The 17,657-nt window shown below is 45.5% G+C and overlaps 2 protein-coding genes across 8 annotated transcripts in view; one reads left to right on the top strand and one right to left on the bottom strand.

Moving 5' to 3' along the window:
- Nucleotides 1-617: 617 nt before the first annotated feature.
- Nucleotides 618-4,825, bottom strand: FAAP24 (FA core complex associated protein 24). The gene is made up of 5 exons (XM_045796236.2): nt 4,714-4,825; nt 4,409-4,527; nt 4,155-4,294; nt 3,816-3,968; nt 618-2,671 (listed from the first exon to the last, which is right to left on the bottom strand). Exons 2-5 carry the CDS (start codon nt 4,512-4,514, stop codon nt 2,423-2,425), a joined length of 648 nt encoding a protein of 215 aa, XP_045652192.1. The 5' UTR covers nt 4,515-4,527; nt 4,714-4,825; the 3' UTR covers nt 618-2,422.
- Nucleotides 4,826-5,088: 263 nt separating this feature from the next.
- Nucleotides 5,089-17,657, top strand: part of CEP89 (centrosomal protein 89) — a 65,210-nt gene continuing 52,641 nt past the window's right edge. For 2 of the 7 annotated variants that reach the window (XM_087870671.1, XM_087870668.1), the window contains exons 1-4: nt 5,090-5,259; nt 7,331-7,437; nt 12,274-12,432; nt 15,263-15,446. In XM_087870671.1, the coding sequence (XP_087726797.1) occupies nt 5,221-5,259; nt 7,331-7,437; nt 12,274-12,432; nt 15,263-15,446 (489 nt within the window). In that variant the 5' untranslated portion in view covers nt 5,090-5,220. Of the gene's footprint in view, nt 5,260-7,330; nt 7,438-12,273; nt 12,433-15,262; nt 15,447-17,657 lie in introns of all 7 variants that reach the window. The other 5 variants (XM_045796164.2, XM_045796163.2, XM_087870669.1 and 2 more) reach the window with 4 other exon arrangements.

The following is a 17,657-nucleotide window of genomic DNA, read 5'->3' as shown; positions in this document are numbered from 1 at the left end:
GTTAATGGGTTTTGGCTTTTTTTTTTCTTTTTTACTCTTTTTCTACTTAATGTCACTCCTCTTTCAAATTGTTTCTACCCTCATGCACAAAATGTTCTTATAGTTTGGTTTTTTATGACTAACATTTCACAAAACAGGACTTACAGAGGTTTCAAGTTATCTTAGTATCTTGGAAAACAAGGCATCTTTAAGTGCATTTATTTATTTATTTATTTATTTATTTATTTATTTTAAAGATTTTATTTATTTATTTGACAGAGATAGAGACAGCCAGTGAGAGAGGGAACACAAGCAGGGGGAGTGGGAGAGGAAGAAGCAGGCTCACAGCGGAGGAGCCTGATGTGGGGCTCGATCCCGTAACGCTGGGATCACGCCCTGAGCCGAAGGCAGACGCCCAACCGCTGTGCCACCCAGGCGCCCCTAAGTGCATTTATTTTTTTAAATTTAAATTCAGTTAATTAACATATAATGTATTATTAGTTTCAGAGGTAGAGGTCAGTGATTCATCAGTAAGATACCCAGTGCTCATTACATCATGTGCCCTCCTTAATGTCCATCACCTAGTTACCCCATCCCTCCACCCCCCTCCCCTCCATCAACCCTCAGTTTGTTTCCTATGATTAAGAGTCTCTTATGGTTTATCTCCCTCAGATTTTGTTTTATTTTTTCCTCTCTTCCCCTATGATCCTGTTCAGTTTCTTAAATTCCACATACCAGGGAGATCATATAATTGTCTTTCTCGGATTGACTTATTTCACTTAGCGTGATACCCTCTAGTTCAATCCACGCCATTGCAAATGGCAAGATCTCATTTTTTTTTGATAGCTGAGTAGTACTCTACTGTATATATACACCACATCTTCTTTATCCATTCATCTGTCGATGGACATCTGGGCTCTTCCCATGGTTTGGCTATTGTGGACATGGCTGCTATAAACATTGGGGTGCAGGTGCCCCTTCGGATCACTATATTTGTACCTTTGGGGTAAGTACCCAATAGGGCAATTGCTGGGCTGTAGGGTAGCTCTATTTTCAACTTTTTGAGGAGCCTCCATGCTGTTTTCTGGACTGGCCAAGTGCATTTATTTTATTTTATTTTATTTTTTAAAGATTTTATTTATTTATTCGACAGAGATAGAGACAGCCAGCGAGAGAGGGAACACAGGCAGGGGGAGTGGGAGAGGAAGAAGCAGGCTCATAGCGGAGGAGCCTGATGTGGGGCTCGATCCCGTAACGCCGGGATCACGCCCTGAGCCGAAGGCAGACGCTTAACCGCTGTGCCACCCAGGCGCCCCGGCCAAGTGCATTTATGTTTTGAGTGGTTGATTGTACCTTTTCACCCCCACCCGGGCTCTCCTCTCTGGATGCATCTGCCCTGCCATTTTCCTACATATCTCCCCACTGTTGGGCTATACGTGGGCAAACATGTTCTTTTCCTCCTTCGTACACATGGGCTTTTTACCTTTAAAAGGGAACTCCCAACTGCAGGCTGTGTTCAGAAGTCATGCTCAGTGACTATGAACAAACTGTGCTGCTACCAGGAAAGGGAGGGAGGAAGGAAGAAAAAGTGCAGTACGATTGTTTATTTACACTGGCAACACCCTCAAAACATACCGATAATAAGACCACATTGGAAGCACACTGGCTCTGCCACCAGGAACAAGGGGTTTATGGTACACATTACAGCACTTCACTGTAGGTTTGTTTCCTTCAGACGGTCCCATCTACCTCCTGGAACTTGATTAGAACTTTCCATGATGGACACAGTTCAATCTGCTCAGGCTGGCTTTTTGCTGAGTTTGAGAGTTCCTTAATTAAACTCTCTTAGGAAGATCCCCGTGGGCCTTCTCTCTCTCTTTTAAAGATTTGTTTGTTTTTGCTTTTAGATTTATTTTGAGAGACAGAAGGAGAATCCCAAGCAGACTCCATGCTGAACAGAGCCCAATGGAGGGCTCAATCTCATGACCCTGAGATCATGATCTGAGCCAAAACAAAGAGTTGGATACTCAGCTGATTGCACCACCCAGGACCCCTGGTTTTTTGTTTTGTTTTGTTTTGAAGATTTTGTTTTTAAGGAATTGCTACCCCCAACATGGGGCTCAGTCCCAACCCCAAGATCAAGAGTCACATGCTCTACCGACTGAGCGGTCCAGGCGTGCCCTCCACGCCTCCTCTTCCACTAGCAGAGTGAGGGCTGTGCTATCTGGAGCCCACTAACTTAAACGCCCGAACCCAGAGAGCAAGGCAGGGCAACTGGCACTTTCCATGCAGGTCTCACCCCCTCATTCAGTAGGTGGTGTGAAAGGAAAGTCTTTGTTCTCCATTTTTAAATATGAAAACCAAACAAGATCAAGATCCAGTAGCTCATGGTCCAAGAGGAGTACATGCTGCAAGAAGAGCCAAGAAGAGCCGAGAAGAGCTGTCAGTGGGGCTGTGTGAAGAACTCTTGAATGTGTTGGGCGACTGCTTGTCCCACGACTGGCTCCAGTTCTCGGATGGAAGCATTGCTTAGTCGCTGGATACTTGGGAACTTCTGAAGCAGAAGGGGAGCTTTAACTTTTCCAACTCCTGGGATCTGTTGCACCGTTCGAAGGAGGGATAGCTCAGGCACCTGAGTCCTTTTCTTACTGAGGAAAGGGTTCTTTCTGGGCTCTTTGGTTTGTTCTTGAACCTAAACCAATGGTAAAGGGAAAGCACGTGAGCGCCCTCTAGAGGACTGGCAGTTCTCAAAAATTTATGCAAATTTAGTTTAGCTTTTTCCATTTGGTCCAGCTTGACTTACCACTACAGACCTTTTCATATACCATGAATATAATTTTTCAGGCATCAGCAAAATTATTGAAAGATGAACCATATGAGTACACAAAGGACTAAGAAAAATTTATTAAAACTTGGATTTTCAGAGTGCTTAGGACAAAGCAATGCAAACATACTCTGACGAATTCAAACATGTTCCTGTGGTCTGCTAAGAAACGATTCAGTTGTATGGGATTAAACTTTTTTTAAAGATTTTATTTATTTATTTGAGAGAGAGTGAGAAAGCAAGCGAGCACGTGCACATAAGCAGGGTGGGGGTCAGAGGGAGAGGGAGAAGCAGACTCCCTGCTGAGCAGGGAGCCCGCTACAGGACTTGATCCCAGGACTCTGGGATCATGACCCGAGCAAAAGGCAGAAGCTTAACTGACTGAGCCACCCAGGCACCCAGTATGGAATTAAATTAAAACTAAACTGGACCTGATTGGGACAGGACCCAGAGAGAGCTTGCCTACCAAAGGAGAAACCCAGTTTTCAGTCAGCGGTGGATATAGGAGGGCAGACAATAGCATTACATCGGGAGAAGTTAGGAACAGTGAAGCAAGGGAGGCTGCAGAGAAGGAAGAGTGGTCTCTGAACGACCCGGGGCTGCTTGCATTTTTCAGTTTGGTTCTCAATCCTAGCTACACATCAAAAGGGAAATTTAAAATCAACAACACAACACAAATTGATGCTTTAGGCCCTACCCTGACATTCTGATTTTTAATTGATCTGAGGTAAGGCTCACATATCGCTGTTCTTAAATTTTCCTCAGGAACTTCTAAAGCACGGCCAAGATGAATAATCAATGAAGACAATGCAGAATCAGGTTTTGTTTTTTTAAAAAAAGATCATCTGCTTTGGACTGCAGTTGACCACAGATAAGTGAGGACGACTGTAGACAGGACTGATGGATTGCAACCGTGGCAAGGGCAGCAGCTGGAGTGAAAGATCCAGGAATGTCAGGTGGGAGTCTGTAAGGCAGGGCTCCTATTCCTAGAGGAGTAGGAATCAGTACTTACCAACTGGATGATAAGGCAGGACGCTTCCATCTGGCTGGCCACTGGAAGCAACACCATCCCAAGGTCCAGCACAGTAAACTTCTGTATGGCCGAGAAGTATTGTTCACTCATCTGCGTTTTCTCAACTATTACAATCCCTTGAAGATTACTGGACTTCAAAGGAAGAAAAAAACCAAAACAGTAAACCATTTTGTAACATTTTGTACCCTCCAGTTTAAGAAAGCTATCAGTCCAAGAGTGCTTGGAATGGCCAATGGTTATATATAAATTATTACAAAGGATGGAGGAGGGAGCGAATGGAAGTCAATTTTCCATCAGTGTCTTCAATTCAGTACTTACATTTCTAACCCGAACAAGCCTCTTCCTGTAGCCATTTCCTGCCACCAAATCAGCTTCAGTGACATAAAGAATGCAAGATCTGCTTGACAGGTAAAAATCTACCGGTGTCAGGCCATCCTCAAAAACGATTTTAATTTTCCCTTAGAACACAGACAAGAAAAATGAGTTCCGTGAGCGCTGGGTGAAAAGCGACAGTAGGTAGCACGTTTTGAAAAAGCTTAGAAGAGGGCATGTGCAGAGGGCAGCCCACCGACCTTGCATCCCCTGCACGAGCTGCGACCCACGCCACTTCTCGTTGGCCACGACATGCCCAAAAGGCACGTGCATGGGGCCTGTGCCCTCAGGGGTGTTCCTGGCCATCGGTGGCCTCGATCTAATAAGGAAAACAAGAAGATGGCGTTTGAACCGGCTCTCCTGCACACGGCCCCACGTACCCCTCAGTGTCGGGGCCTCTCTGGCAGGCGCCCATTTGCAGCGTCTTTAAAAGACTGAATTATTTGCTAAAGTCTAAAATCCAGGAGATTCCCGCCGTGGTAGCCGCGTCGCTCATTTTCGTCACCTGCTGGCTCCTGATCCCCCCGCTCGGTCTGCGCCACGGCTTCTCAGTCCCGTCTGGAGCCAGCCCAACCCCACCTGGGCCCCAGCCAGAGGATCCCGAACTTTCACCGGCGGCGAGCCACTTACGGTTTCCCTCGGTTGAGCTTGCCAATTTTTCATCCTGCCCGCCCCCCACCTCTCACGGCGCCGGATTGGCTAGGGCGTCAGAGATCGCCACCTCAGCTGGCCAATACGAGAACGGACCACGCTCTGTTTCCGCCCCGGAGGAATTTGAATTGGGGGGGGGATGCTGGTTGCCAAGAGCGACGGGTGCGGAGTAGCCTTGGCTCTGATTGGCCGAGGACAAAGCAGAGCCAATGGAAGACGAGGTTGTTGTGAAGCGCTTTGCGTAGAAAAAGCGTCTGGGGCTAAGCCAACGGGAGGGGCTCGGGTTCCAGGGAGCGGTCCTCGCCTGCGGTGCTATCTGCAAGTCGGTCCAGCCCTGGTCCGGTCACTCCCCGCGGCAAGGATGCTCCAGGGATTTCGCAGGGGTCGCAAGAGCCAGTTTGTAAGTAGATCCCGGGGGCCAGGAGTTAAAGGAGAAGGGTTTGGGATTTGGCCTGAGGTTGAGGCCAGCAGCAGCACAAAGTGGTTTTCCGAAGTGGTTTTCCGTTCGAGAAGCCCTGATTTTTTGTGTTCTAAAGCAATCGTCTATCCCAGGGTCAGCCTCAGTCAGACAGGAGTCGCCTTGTCTCCCCTGCTATGTTCGCTCCCGTGTCGGGGAGCAGTCCTGCCGGCAGAAACCTACTCGACTGTTGAATATCTCCCAGTGGGAAGTCGTTCTTGAGTCCTCCCTCCGCTATCCACCGCGTAACCCCATCAGCCAGTTTCCATAAATTTTACCCACCAAATATAACCTGCTGTTCCCGCCTCCACCCTGGCTTTCAGCATCTACCTGGCTCCGGCCTCAGCTCCTCGCTTTTTCTCTGCTTCCAGTCTTGCCCTTTTCCTAGGTCCGTTCTCCACATGGCAGCCAGAGGGCTTCTTTTAAAATGGACATCTGATCTTGCTACTGCACTCCTTAAAACCCAGTGTCTCCAACACACACACACACACACACACACACACACACACACACACTCACTCACTCACTCACTCACTCCAGCCATTTCTTCTGTTCCTTCAGGCCTTTGCTAGTCCTTCTGCCTGGAATGCTTCCCTCCAAACCTTACTATGGCCACTCTGTCACTATAGGCGTCTGCTCCCAATTTCATGCCTTTCGCTGCCAGATGAAACTTTCCAGGGGCTAATTTCGGTGTGTGTTCCTGACTAAGCCACAGGTTCTCCTTAGTCACGTGAAAAAACTCTTAAATGGGAACAATCCCCACTCTTACCCCAGCCCATTCTTCTAGCCTCTCCTCCCAATGCTTCTGTATTCCAGCAAACTGGAATACTTCTTTTTTTTTTTTTTAGATTTTATTTATTTATTTGACAGAGATAGAGACAGCCAGCGAGAGAGGGAACACAAGCAGGGGGAGTGGGAGAGGAAGAAGCAGGCTCACAGCAGAGGAGCCTGATGTGGGGCTTGATCCCACAACGCCAGGATCACGGCCTGAGCCGAAGGCAGACACTTAACGGCTGTGCCACCCAGCCGCCCCAAACTGGAATACTTCTTATTTCTAGAACGCTGCCACTAATGTCTTGCTTCTTTCCGTTGTTCATGCTGTTCCCTCTTCCTAGAATGGTTTTCCATCTCATTTCCCACACATGAGAGCAGTGGCTATCTTTGATGACCCAGTAAATACCTTTGTGATTTTTCTCCAATGAGACATTAGAGGTCCCCTTGCTGGGTCCTGAAGGAGCCCTTCCCTCCCTGTGCCACCCCAGCACCAAATTTGTCTTTACCTTTCCGTTGGTGCTTGCCATAATTCTGTGTTACATGATAAGTACTTGGGTGTTTTCCCTCCGAACGCTATTACCTGGACCGTGAGGACAAGGTTTCTTCATTGCAGTCCTGGTATTTTGCCTCTAATAGGTGTGAATAATGAATGGCTAGTGCCTAGAGAGTGAAGAGTGGGCTATACTCAGAAACTTCTGAATGACTACCACTTGCCTAAAGCCAGATTCTCTGATTTTCATTGTATGTAGGAACTAGTTTTTATTGTTCTGCATCTTTGAGGTAAACTACCTAAAATCTTTATTAAGCTTCTACTTGGTGTGGAGTAATGGGGGAAGTGCTTGAGTTCCAGGGTTGATAAAGACAAGAAGGTTGTCTGCTCTCGGGAAGCTTCCATTCTGCAAGGGGGGGGAGCAAGAAAGTGAGGGAATAGAGTCATTGGGGGTCGTGCTGTGAGACTGGAGGTCCTAGAGGGTGACTCTGGGGGATGGTCAGGTAAGCCCCTCTGAGGAGGGAAGGATGAGAAGTTCCCCACAACGGGCAGCTGCAGTGGTGTTCCCTGGGTGGGCATGCTTGCCTAGCCAGATGGGAATTGGGGATGGTAGAGGGAGGACTGGGTTCCTGGTGGGGTTAGATCCCTGGGTGGCCAGTGCAGGTGTCCCCTTTTAAGCCCCAGGTGGGGTGGTAACAGGACCCAGGTGATTCCATACCCCAGTGACGCCGCTGGGTTTCATTTGTGCAGAAACACATCATCCATGGCCTTCTACCTGCAGCCAGCATCGCACCAAAGCCAGCTGTGCCCCGCACACCGCCTCCCCGCAGCCCCAACCCTTCTCCAGAGAGACCAAGGTGAGTCTCGGGTGAACAGGCCATTAGATTCATGTCCTTCGAACTGTTCATCATGGTTCTAGAATCAAGCACTTAATACGGTTTCTCTGTGGGATAATGATCTGTCCCTTTCAGGTGTATGGAGTTTGCCCATTTCGTAATTGAAGGCAATTAGTAGTTTTCCAGAGAGAAAGCGTTAAAGCCCAAGTATATAGGTTCATAGTACGTTGAAAGCAATTTGAATTATGCACATAATTTTCTTTTGAAATACAAGTCTGCCTTTTAAAAGAGCTGATTTGGGGGAAGGAAGGAGGGAAGGAGGGTGTTCACTGTCCAGGGCCTGGAATTCCCCCATCTCCCAATGCTCCCAATATCAGAGGACTGACTTTCTTTTATACCTAACACCCCTGCCTGTGCCTTCTAAGGGCTTAGACACAGGAGAATTTTAGACTATTTTTTTATCCATAAAAAGCACTGATACATGGCTTGACACTTACCAATGAATTGACAGTGAGAACTAATTTCATGCACGGGTGGAACCTTTGTTAGTGTTCTTCGAAACTAGAATATGGTATGCCTCCTGAGAAAAAAACGCTTTGAAATATTTTTAGTGTTTGTTTTTTCCTTAAGTACCATGTTGCTAACAAGAAGAGCCGTCTATTAGTGTTTACCCCGAGCCGAGGACTGTAGTAAGTCCTTCAGAAGCATTATTTCATCCCATCCTCTCAACGACCCTCTGAGAGAGGTCTTGTTGGCCCCTCTGGCTCGGGCTCAGGTGTCGTGCGTTGGTGTAAAGTCTCACAGCTGGCAAGCGATGGCCCCACCGCAGGACCTCTGTGGGTCTGTCTGTCCAGCTCTTCAGTGTCTGTGTGACCAACCCTGACTCCATGTCGTTCGGGCTTTCATGTTTATGTCTCAACAGTGAGAGCGAGACGGTTAGCTTTACCTTCCATCATCAAGCAGAAAAACCAACACGTTTCATTTCATGGCAAGCACGCTGTTGGTACATGAGAAAACCTCTTGTCTCCTCTACTATACAAAAATACCTTCCTGGATTATAATATTTATAAGCCAAAATAATCCACAAGGCTCTGGCAAATGTGGCGTATTTCTACATTTTTTTATTTATAGGAAATGACGTTCAAATTAAACTGAGATGTTACTTCCTGGGAAGTGTAATAGCCTAAGAATCCCACAGCCATTTACTTCCACTTCCTCCTTCCCATCCTTTGTGTTACTGTTGCCCCTTTTAATTCCATCCGTTAGGGGCGCCTGGGTGGCTCAGTCGTTAAGCATCTGCCCTTCAGCTCAGGTCAAGATTCCAGGGTCCTGGGATCGAGCCCCGCATCGGGCTCCCTGCTCAGCGGGAAGCCTGCCTCTCGCTCTCCCACTCCCCCTGCTTGGGTTCCCTCTCACTCTCTGTCAAATAAATAAATAAAATCCTTAAGAAAAAAATTCCGTCCATTATAAATCCCACAATGCATTGTTATTATTTTTGCCTTAAACGGTCTTTTACCTTTCCTAAACCAGTTTTATTGAGGTATAATGGACATATCTGAAACGCATCATGTCGTGACATGTTTACACCCATGAAACCATCACCGTGATCAAGATAATAAACATATCCATCATCCCCTCGGGTGTCCTTCTGGCCCCTTTGTAATTCCTGCCTCCTGTTCTTCTCTCCCTCTTCCCATTCCTCTGCCCTATCCACCGTCACCCCCATCTCCCCACCACCACTGATCTGCTTTCTGTCGCATTAAATTAGTCTGCATTTTCTAGAATTTTATACGAGTGGGATTACACAAAATAATTATGCCGGCTTCTTTGATTCAGCAAAATTATTTTGAGATTCAGCCATATTGTTGTGAAAAATCAGCAGTTCGTCCCTTTTATTGCTGAGTAGTGTTCCATCGTATGAATAATGAATATGTCGCAGTTACAGTTTGTTTCTCCATTAACCCGTGGATGGATATTGGAGTTGTTTTCAGGTTCTATTATTTTGAAAATAAAGCTGCTGTGAACATTTGTGCACAATTTGTTTCCTACACATGCTTTTGTTTTTCTTGGGTAAACACCTAGGAGTAGAATAGGTGGGTCCTAAATAGGTGTATATTTGTTAGGTAACTGTCAAACCATTTTCCAGCGTTTTAATTTTTGTTCTGACCAGCGTTGCTCACATCCTCACCAACACTTGATTTAGTCAGTAGTGTGTGTGTGTGAGGGGGTGGTTTTCTAATTTTAGTTGACATTAGTTCTAACTCATATTGCCTGTTGATAGGATTTTGGAAGTGGTGACGGAGCATAGGTAACAATGTATGGAGCTTGTTTGGTGAATCTCCATCTTCCTTAGGCTTTCTGGATGACCGTATACTGATTTGGTGTGGCCCATTCCTTATTGCTTTGGCCCGGGCAGCTCTGTTGTGCCTGGAGTCCTTGCACACATCTGAAATTCCCAACTCCTTCCTTGCAGTTTTCTGGATCTCTCTACCCGAGGGGGCACATTTCTTGAGGCTCCCTCCACAGATGTGCTTGTGAATGTGAATTTTGGACGTTCTAAGAGAAGTAGTGTAGTAGTGTCTCATTGTGGTTTTATTTTGCATTTCTTTGATACCTAAGGTCGTGGAGCGTCTTTTGTGTTTATATGGCATTCGTAGATCTTCTCGGGTGAAGTGTCTATTCAAGTCTTGTGCCCACGTTTAAAAACTGGGTGGTTTGTGTTCCTGTTACTGGATTTTGAGAGTTCTTTATATATTCTGGATACAAGTCCTTCAGCAAATATGAGCTTTGCAAATGTTTTCTCCCCGTGCGTGGCTGGCCTTTTCATTCTCTTAACAGTGTCTTTCAAAGAGCAGAAGTTTTTAATTTTTATGAAGTTCATCTTAATCAATTTTTTTCTTTTACAAATCAAGATTTCAGTATCTTATCAAAGAAATCTTTGCCTGACCCAAGGCCACAAAGATTTTCTCCTGTATTTTCTTCCAGAAGTCTTATAGTTTTGGGCTTTACACTGAGGTCTATGATCCAGTTGGAGGTTATTTTTGAATATGGTTCTGTGGGGGAGGTACACATTCAAGCTCATTTGTTTGCATTTGGATACCCGGTTGTTCCAGGACCATCTGATGAGAAGGCTGTATTGTATTAGTTACCTATTGCTGTGTAACAAATGACACCAAAACTTAGTGGCTTAAAGCATAAAACAGTCGCATGTTTTATCGCATGTCTCATGATGCTCCTTTTTTTAAAAAAAATTGTGTCCTCTTTGTGTTTCCTTTTGGCTGTTTTCTCTTGTTTTGCTTTCAGTTTCTCTAGTCTTTTCTTCTGCAATGGGTAATCTGCTGTCTGTCCCATACTGTGTAATTCTCAGCTTCCAAAGTTCAAGTCTTTTTCAATAATCTCCTGTGTTTCTACTTAACTTTTTGAACATGTGGAATAAGTTATAACTGTTTTAATGTCCTTCTCTGCCAATTCTAACATATACGTTGAGCTCTGAGTGGGTTTCCGTTGATCCTTCTCATAATTTGGGGTCATGTTTTTCTGTCTCTTATGCATGCCTGGTTATCTTGGATTGCGTACTAGACACTGTTGTGTCACCTTGTTGTGTGCTAGATATTTTTCTATTCCTACCAATCTTCTGGAATTTCATTCGGGGATGCAGTTAAGTTACGTGGAACTGATTTGATTTCTTAGGTCTTGTTTTTATGATTTACTAAGTACATCTGAAGCAGTGCTCAATCTTGGGCTAATTACTCCCCACTACTGAGGCCTTTCCGAGGACTGTACTCAACATCCTATAGATTATAATTTTTTCCCATCTGTCAGGTGGGAACAGGCATGGTCCCCAACCATGTGTAAGCACCTGGCACTGATCCTCTAATCATTGTAGGTAGTTCTTCCCCCAGCCTCGGATAGTTTCCTCACATTCATGCACTGAGGAATGTTTTGCTGAACACTCAGGGGACCTTCTGCAGATTTCCGGATCTCTCTCTGTTCAGCTCTCTCCTTTCCGGTGCTCTGTCCTGCAAATTCTGTCTGCTGGGCTGCTCCTGGACGCTCAGCTCTGTCTCCACAGCTCAGGAGGTAAACCTGGCTCCACTTCAGCTCTTCCTCCCTGTGCCATGACCTGGAAATTCTCTCAGGCAGTAAGCTGACACAGTTGTAAATCTGTTGTTTTGTTTTGCTTTTTCAAGCGGGAGGGTAAATCCACTACTCTGTCTTTCCAATATTATAGTTTTGAATAGTTTGCAGGCGTTTTTAAAATGCCTTTTAAAATCTTTTCTGTCTTTTTTTGGGACACCTGGGTGGCATAGTTGGTTAAGTGTCCAGCTCTTGGTTTCAGCTCAGGTCCTGATCTCAGGGTCATGAGAGCCTGGGTTGGGCTCCGCACTCAGCATGGAGTTGGCCAGAGATTCCCTCTCCCTCTGCCCCTCCCACTCACGCGTGCTCTCTCTCTCTCTCTCTCTCTCAAATAAATATATATCTTTTAAAAATAATTTTAAAATATTTCGTATTTTTTTATATCTCTCCCTTCCCCCCCATTCTGATCTTTTATTTTAAAAAGGAACGATTTGAATATAGACTGCCTAGATTAGAGACCTGGACCCATCTCCTATTAGCTAGGAAATCTTGGACAAGTCATTTATATTTTAGGCAAAAATGGAGATGACAGTAATATCCATTCATTCAGTTGGTGTGATAATCAAATGAGGCACATAACAGACGGCGGGCACGTAGGTGGTAGATACACACTAAACATGGACCAGAAGGTCACCCTTCAGGAATTCTCGTGTCCTGTTGTTCAGCCTTCAGCTTGCAGGTTTGTGTCTCACCTTCTCCCCGGCATGCTTTTGTCCCTAGGTCTGCTCTGGCTGCAGTCATCCTAACAACAACACTGACCGGCCGGACTGTTGCCATTCCTCAGCCTCGCCAGAGATCGCTGTCTGAGAGTGACACGTCCTGCGTGGAAAAGGACAGTTTCATCGAGCCCTATGCCACCACCTCGGAGCTGAGGCTTCAGTAAGGCCATCGCGGCTCTGCCGTTTCTCCAGCAGAGGAGCCCCAGCGCGTGCGTGCGTGCGTGCGTGTGTGTGTGTGTGGTTACGACTGGAGCTCAGTACTCAGGTTTTCATCACCAGGGACAAAGGAACACTGTCCTGGGACACTGATTGCTTTTGACTCCTATCAGAATTTTCTCTAGAGTGGCTCTTGTGAGATTAGGGTGTGTGAAAGCCCTGGTTGTTTTCATGGCTGCACAGCCAATGAATTCAGGGCTGCTTTCAGCCCCTCACGGGACTCTCCTGGCCACAACCTAGATGCAAGAGCTGTCGCCACCACCTCTTGTGTGGCCCCTCTCTGAACATTCATACTGATTTTACCTTTGTTGGCACCTACACTACAACCTTTTCTTTAACATCATTTTCTCTCTTGTTTGAGCTGGGCGAGAACAGACATTGGGTGAGCGGTCAGGAAGGTTTCCTCAGGAAGAGAGCATTGAGAGAAGAGCTGAGGAAGGTACAAGGAGGGCCTGGGAATGGCTCAGGGATTTGGGGGAGATGGTCAGTGTGGGGCTCGGATGCGCTTTCAAGACAGAGAAGAGGGAGCATGACGCAAGGACACATGTGAGCAGCTGAAGGAAGATGTTTGTGGCTGGGGGCACTTGGGTGGGGTGGGCAGTCATTCAAGATGGCCTGAAGGAGTGGGCAGGGGTCAGCCTGGTGATGCCTGGGGTGTCCTGTTCTGAGGTTTGGTCCTTCCAACCCCCTCCTGCTAGGAGTACCAGGAAGACACTGAGGGCTTTAAGGGCTTATGGGGTGGGGCTGGGGGAATACATGACCAGATTTGCCTTTTATCTGTCATGTTTATTCAATTTTGTTTTTTGAGGGTTTTTTGCATACCTTTTTTATGCAGTAAGATCCATCAGTCTTTGTAGTTTCTGACATTATTGTGAAATCTGGACACCTTCCCTATTCTGTGACTGCTCGCTTATTTCCTTCGTAACACATGTTAATATTTTTGGTTTTCACATTTTAATCTTGACTTCATTTTGAGATATTTGAACATAGCGTGTTTCACTTTAGCTGGATAAGAACTTAAAGAATGAAGAAATGGTCTTAAACTTCACTAGAAAGAATGAGCGGATAAGACCATCAGAGGAAATCGGAAATGAAGAATTTTGACTCGGGGGAGGGCTGGATTAGCCACATCACGTTTAAAACGCAGAGTTGAGGGGCGCCTGGGTGGCTCAGTCGTTAAGCGTCTGCCTTTGGCTCAGGGAGTGATCCCAGCTTTCTGGGGTCGAGCCCCACATCAGGCTCCTCCACTGGAGGCCTGCTTCTTCCTCTCCCACTCCCCCTACTTGTGTTCCCTCTCTCTCTGGCTGTCTCTCTCTGTCAAATAAATAAATAAAATCTTTAAAAATAAATAAATAAATAAAATGCATAGTTGAAGTAGTGAGAGCAGTAGGACTGGTTATATAGAGGACTGCATGTGGATGCCCTGAGGCGACCTGGGGTTTGCATGCATGGTGACTCTTTCATAAGGGCCACCTCACAGAGCAAAGGGGTAGGAAAGGATTCAACAGGATAGTGAATAGCAGTAGTAGAAAAATCAGCTTCGAGCCTAGCCTACTTCATATACCAAACAAATTCCTATTAAGTGAAAGAATTAATCTGTACATACATCATAAATAAAACCAGGAAATCCTATAGCCACTCTTACCAAACCTCTCAGAGGGAGATGCCTGCAGTGCCCTTCTAAGCTAAGAATTTAGAAAGTAGAAAAGGGTGTGTTTTTTTTTAATCATCTTTATGTTAAAAAAATTTACATAGCCACAATGGAATTAATAGAATAGGAAAAGTACTTATAGTACATACAAAGTTTTGAACTTTGTAGATAAAAAGGTTAATTTCAAATTGAAATAGACATACTAGAAGCAAAGTGGATCAGTAGACAAAGGACATGAGCAGACAGTTCACCACAGGAATTAGGACTTGCACACAAATCTATGGAAATACGTTGTTTCAGTAAAAAATGCAGGATTTATACAGTGAGATTTAAGTTCTTTTGCCAAGTTTTGGAAACTTGTTACTAATGTAGTCACAGGTTGGGGAGCTGACTGGTGAAATGATTTTGGAGGTATACCTGGAGACCCCCAAAGTAGTCACGCCATTTGACTCAGCAGTTTACTGTATGGTTATTTGGTTCATAAGACGGATCCTAAATACAGAAGAGATTATTTGCATGCAGATGTTCATTACAGAGTTATTTGTAACAGTGACATTTGCGGGGGAAAGCCTAAGTACAGGAAATGGCTGACGAAACTGGTGTATCTACTGGAGTCTTATATTTTAATGTTTTGACTTTTTTTTTAAAGATTTTATTTATTTATTTGACAGAGAGACAGCCAGCGAGAGAGGGAACACAAGCAGGGGGAGTGGGAGAGGAAGAAGCAGGCTCCCAGCGGAGGAGCCTGATGTGGGGCTCGATCCCAGGACTCTGGGATCACGCCGGGATCACGCCCTGAGCCGAAGGCAGACGCTTAACGACTGAGCCACCCAGGCGCCCCTAATGTTTTGACTTTAAAAACGTGTTACCAGTGAGGCAAATTGTATATGTATGCAGTGATAGGAACTAGAAAAACCCATGTAAGAGTCTGGAAAGAAATGCTGAGTGTACAAGGAGGTGGGATCATGAATGACTTAATCCTTTAGCTTCTGTATGTTTTGTAAGGTGGTTATAATAATTTTGTGGTGGGGGTTGGAGGTGGGGCATCTGATACACATACATATAGTGACGTGAAGTGTTCAGTGGCTTGTTTATTTGTTTTGCTCCCGACCTTCTAATGCAGACCAAATTGGCAGAATGAGACGGGAAGAAGATCATCTTTGCCATCCTTTGACATGCTGGGCTACGGGGAGGACGACTCGGACACGCACCTGTCGTCCATCTGCCGGGAGTCGGAGGATGTCCGCGCTCCCGAAGCAGAGGGAGATCTCAGTGATGCCGTGTATGCCGCGCCCCACAGAAATCAGGTGTCGCTCACATTCCAGAATTTCTTCTGCGCCCTCTTAACTTACCGTAAATTGTGTAGAGTGCATCAGTAAGGATTTTCTTTTCTCTCTTCTGCCTTTAATGGCTTTTGTCTGGGGGCTGATTTTCTTAACACGGACAGTCTCTTTTTTTTTTAATCTGGTCAGGCAACAAATTTCAGACTCTTTCCTTTATTGTTCAGAGACAGGGCCTTCAGAGACAAAGATAAACATCTTCCACATTCTTAATGTAGATTTCCAGCCACTGCTAAGTAAACCTGCTCTTTCCTTTGGCCCCCAAAGCTACTTTTCCTGTCACTTTTCCAGTTTCAACATGCCTGTTGCAACCTGTCTTCAAATTCATGCCGGTCAAGAGGAATATCGTCATTCGTCTCAGTAGTAGCCGCCATTCTTTGAGTACCATACGGGAGTCTCTGTTTCAAGCTCTTCCCGCAGTTAGCCCCCACTGCCCCGGTGAGGGAGGTTGCATTTACGGCCCTGCCACGTGGGAGGAACCATGGTGCAGAGAGGTTGATGGAGCCCATTCCTCCACCACGTCCGAGCTGCCGTGGTTTCAACTCTGTCCTCCCAGGGTTTGGGAAACTAGGTAGTGCTGTTTCTTTAATGGCAGAAGACAGAACTGTCATTTCTCTTTCTTTTCTCTCCTTCACCGTCACTATAACGTATGTTACTCATAGTGACTATATATAAAGATTTGCAGCATCGAATGATACTCAGAGCGATTATATTTCTACTGAGTGCCCCTCCCCCATATTGACTCACATGTTCAATGGTCCCAGGGAGCTTAGTTTGAAGAGTCCTTCTGTGAGCATTTCATGAACTCACCATCACTTTCTAACACCTGCAGACTGTAACATGCAGAGTGAGGTTTCTCTACAGCGAGGTGGCCGAGCCCCGAGCAGGTTCCACCTTGGGCCCGGGGGAAGTCCCTCTGCCCCTCAGTCTGCGTACTTTCTGGCTAGTATTTTGCACTGAGGTTACAGACGCGTTGTTTATCACTCAACTATTTTGGAAGTAAAGCTTACTACCCCATTTCCCATAGAAGAAAGAGATTATAGGGACCTAAACAACCTTCTTTATCATTAGCAGGATACATATTTTATTTTGTAGGCACGTCTGTCATGGTGGCTTCAGGACCCATGTGCAGTTGGGAAATTTTGTTTTAGTTTAAAATGTGAAAAGTAGAGCAGGACAACTAGCCGTATCAAGGGCTGGTGAGGTGATGGAGGGATCGTCTAATGCCAGTGGGTATGTGAGCTGGTACCACCACTCTGAAAAACTGACATTTCGGTTTATATTAAAGCTGAACATGTATATTTTCTATGACCCAGCAAGAAAAGAAATGGAAAAGTAGAAAATAATATAACACGTTGGTATTCTCATTCTCCAGAATGAGCAAGTATGGACAGCTTATCTTTTCTTGTTTCAGATTTTTAAAAAAGAAATGAAATTATAGTTAGGGTTGAAATCTTCTTTGTCTCCCTCCCTGGAAGGCCATCTGCTCTTGGATTTGGAATACATTCTAGAAGTCTGTGTTTTTATTTTTTTACTACAAGTAAGTGTCAGCAAATAAATACAGTACAATTTTTTTTTTTTTAATTGTAAATAGGTCATCATAGTGAACCAGTCATTCCACCTCTTGGCTTTTTTCACTCAGTATTGCAGTTTTGAGATGAATCCACGTTAACTTTTTTTATCTACGCCCCTACCAATGAACATTTGGATTGTTTCCTCGCACATTTGGTCCATGTACCTATGTGTGCTGGGCCATGCCAGATATTGCCAGATTGTTCTCCAAAGCAGTTTTTGTCCTTTTGCCTTCCCACCAGCAGCATATGCATGCCAGTCACCCCATTTCTGTTCATTCCAGCTGTCAGGAACACCATCCCTATACAACCCAGGAGCCAGAGGTGGACTTTGAGGAACTGATTGCTTTTGGAAGGGCTCGTCACAGTCTGTACCTTGTCCTGGTCAGTTGCAGATGGCATGAATGAAAGGGCCCCGTAAGCTGGAAAGGGATTTCAATTTCCCACAGCCTTACCATTTAGGTTTTCTGGGGTGGGGGTGGGGAGAGGGTTACAGGGATAACACGAAGTGCAGGAAAACACAGTAACATTTTCTGACCATTTAATATAGGCTAGGCAGCTTCTGTGGACCATCTCATTTACTTCACACCCTCGGGGTTAAGTGTGG

The sequence above is a fragment of the Ursus americanus genome, chromosome 21 (assembly GCF_024610735.1).
Source record: "Ursus americanus isolate L20-20 chromosome 21, mUrsAme1.1.p, whole genome shotgun sequence".
NCBI lineage: Eukaryota > Metazoa > Chordata > Mammalia > Carnivora > Ursidae > Ursus > Ursus americanus.
The sequence above is the reverse complement of the archived record's forward strand: the minus strand, read 5'-3'. Positions and strand labels throughout refer to the sequence as shown.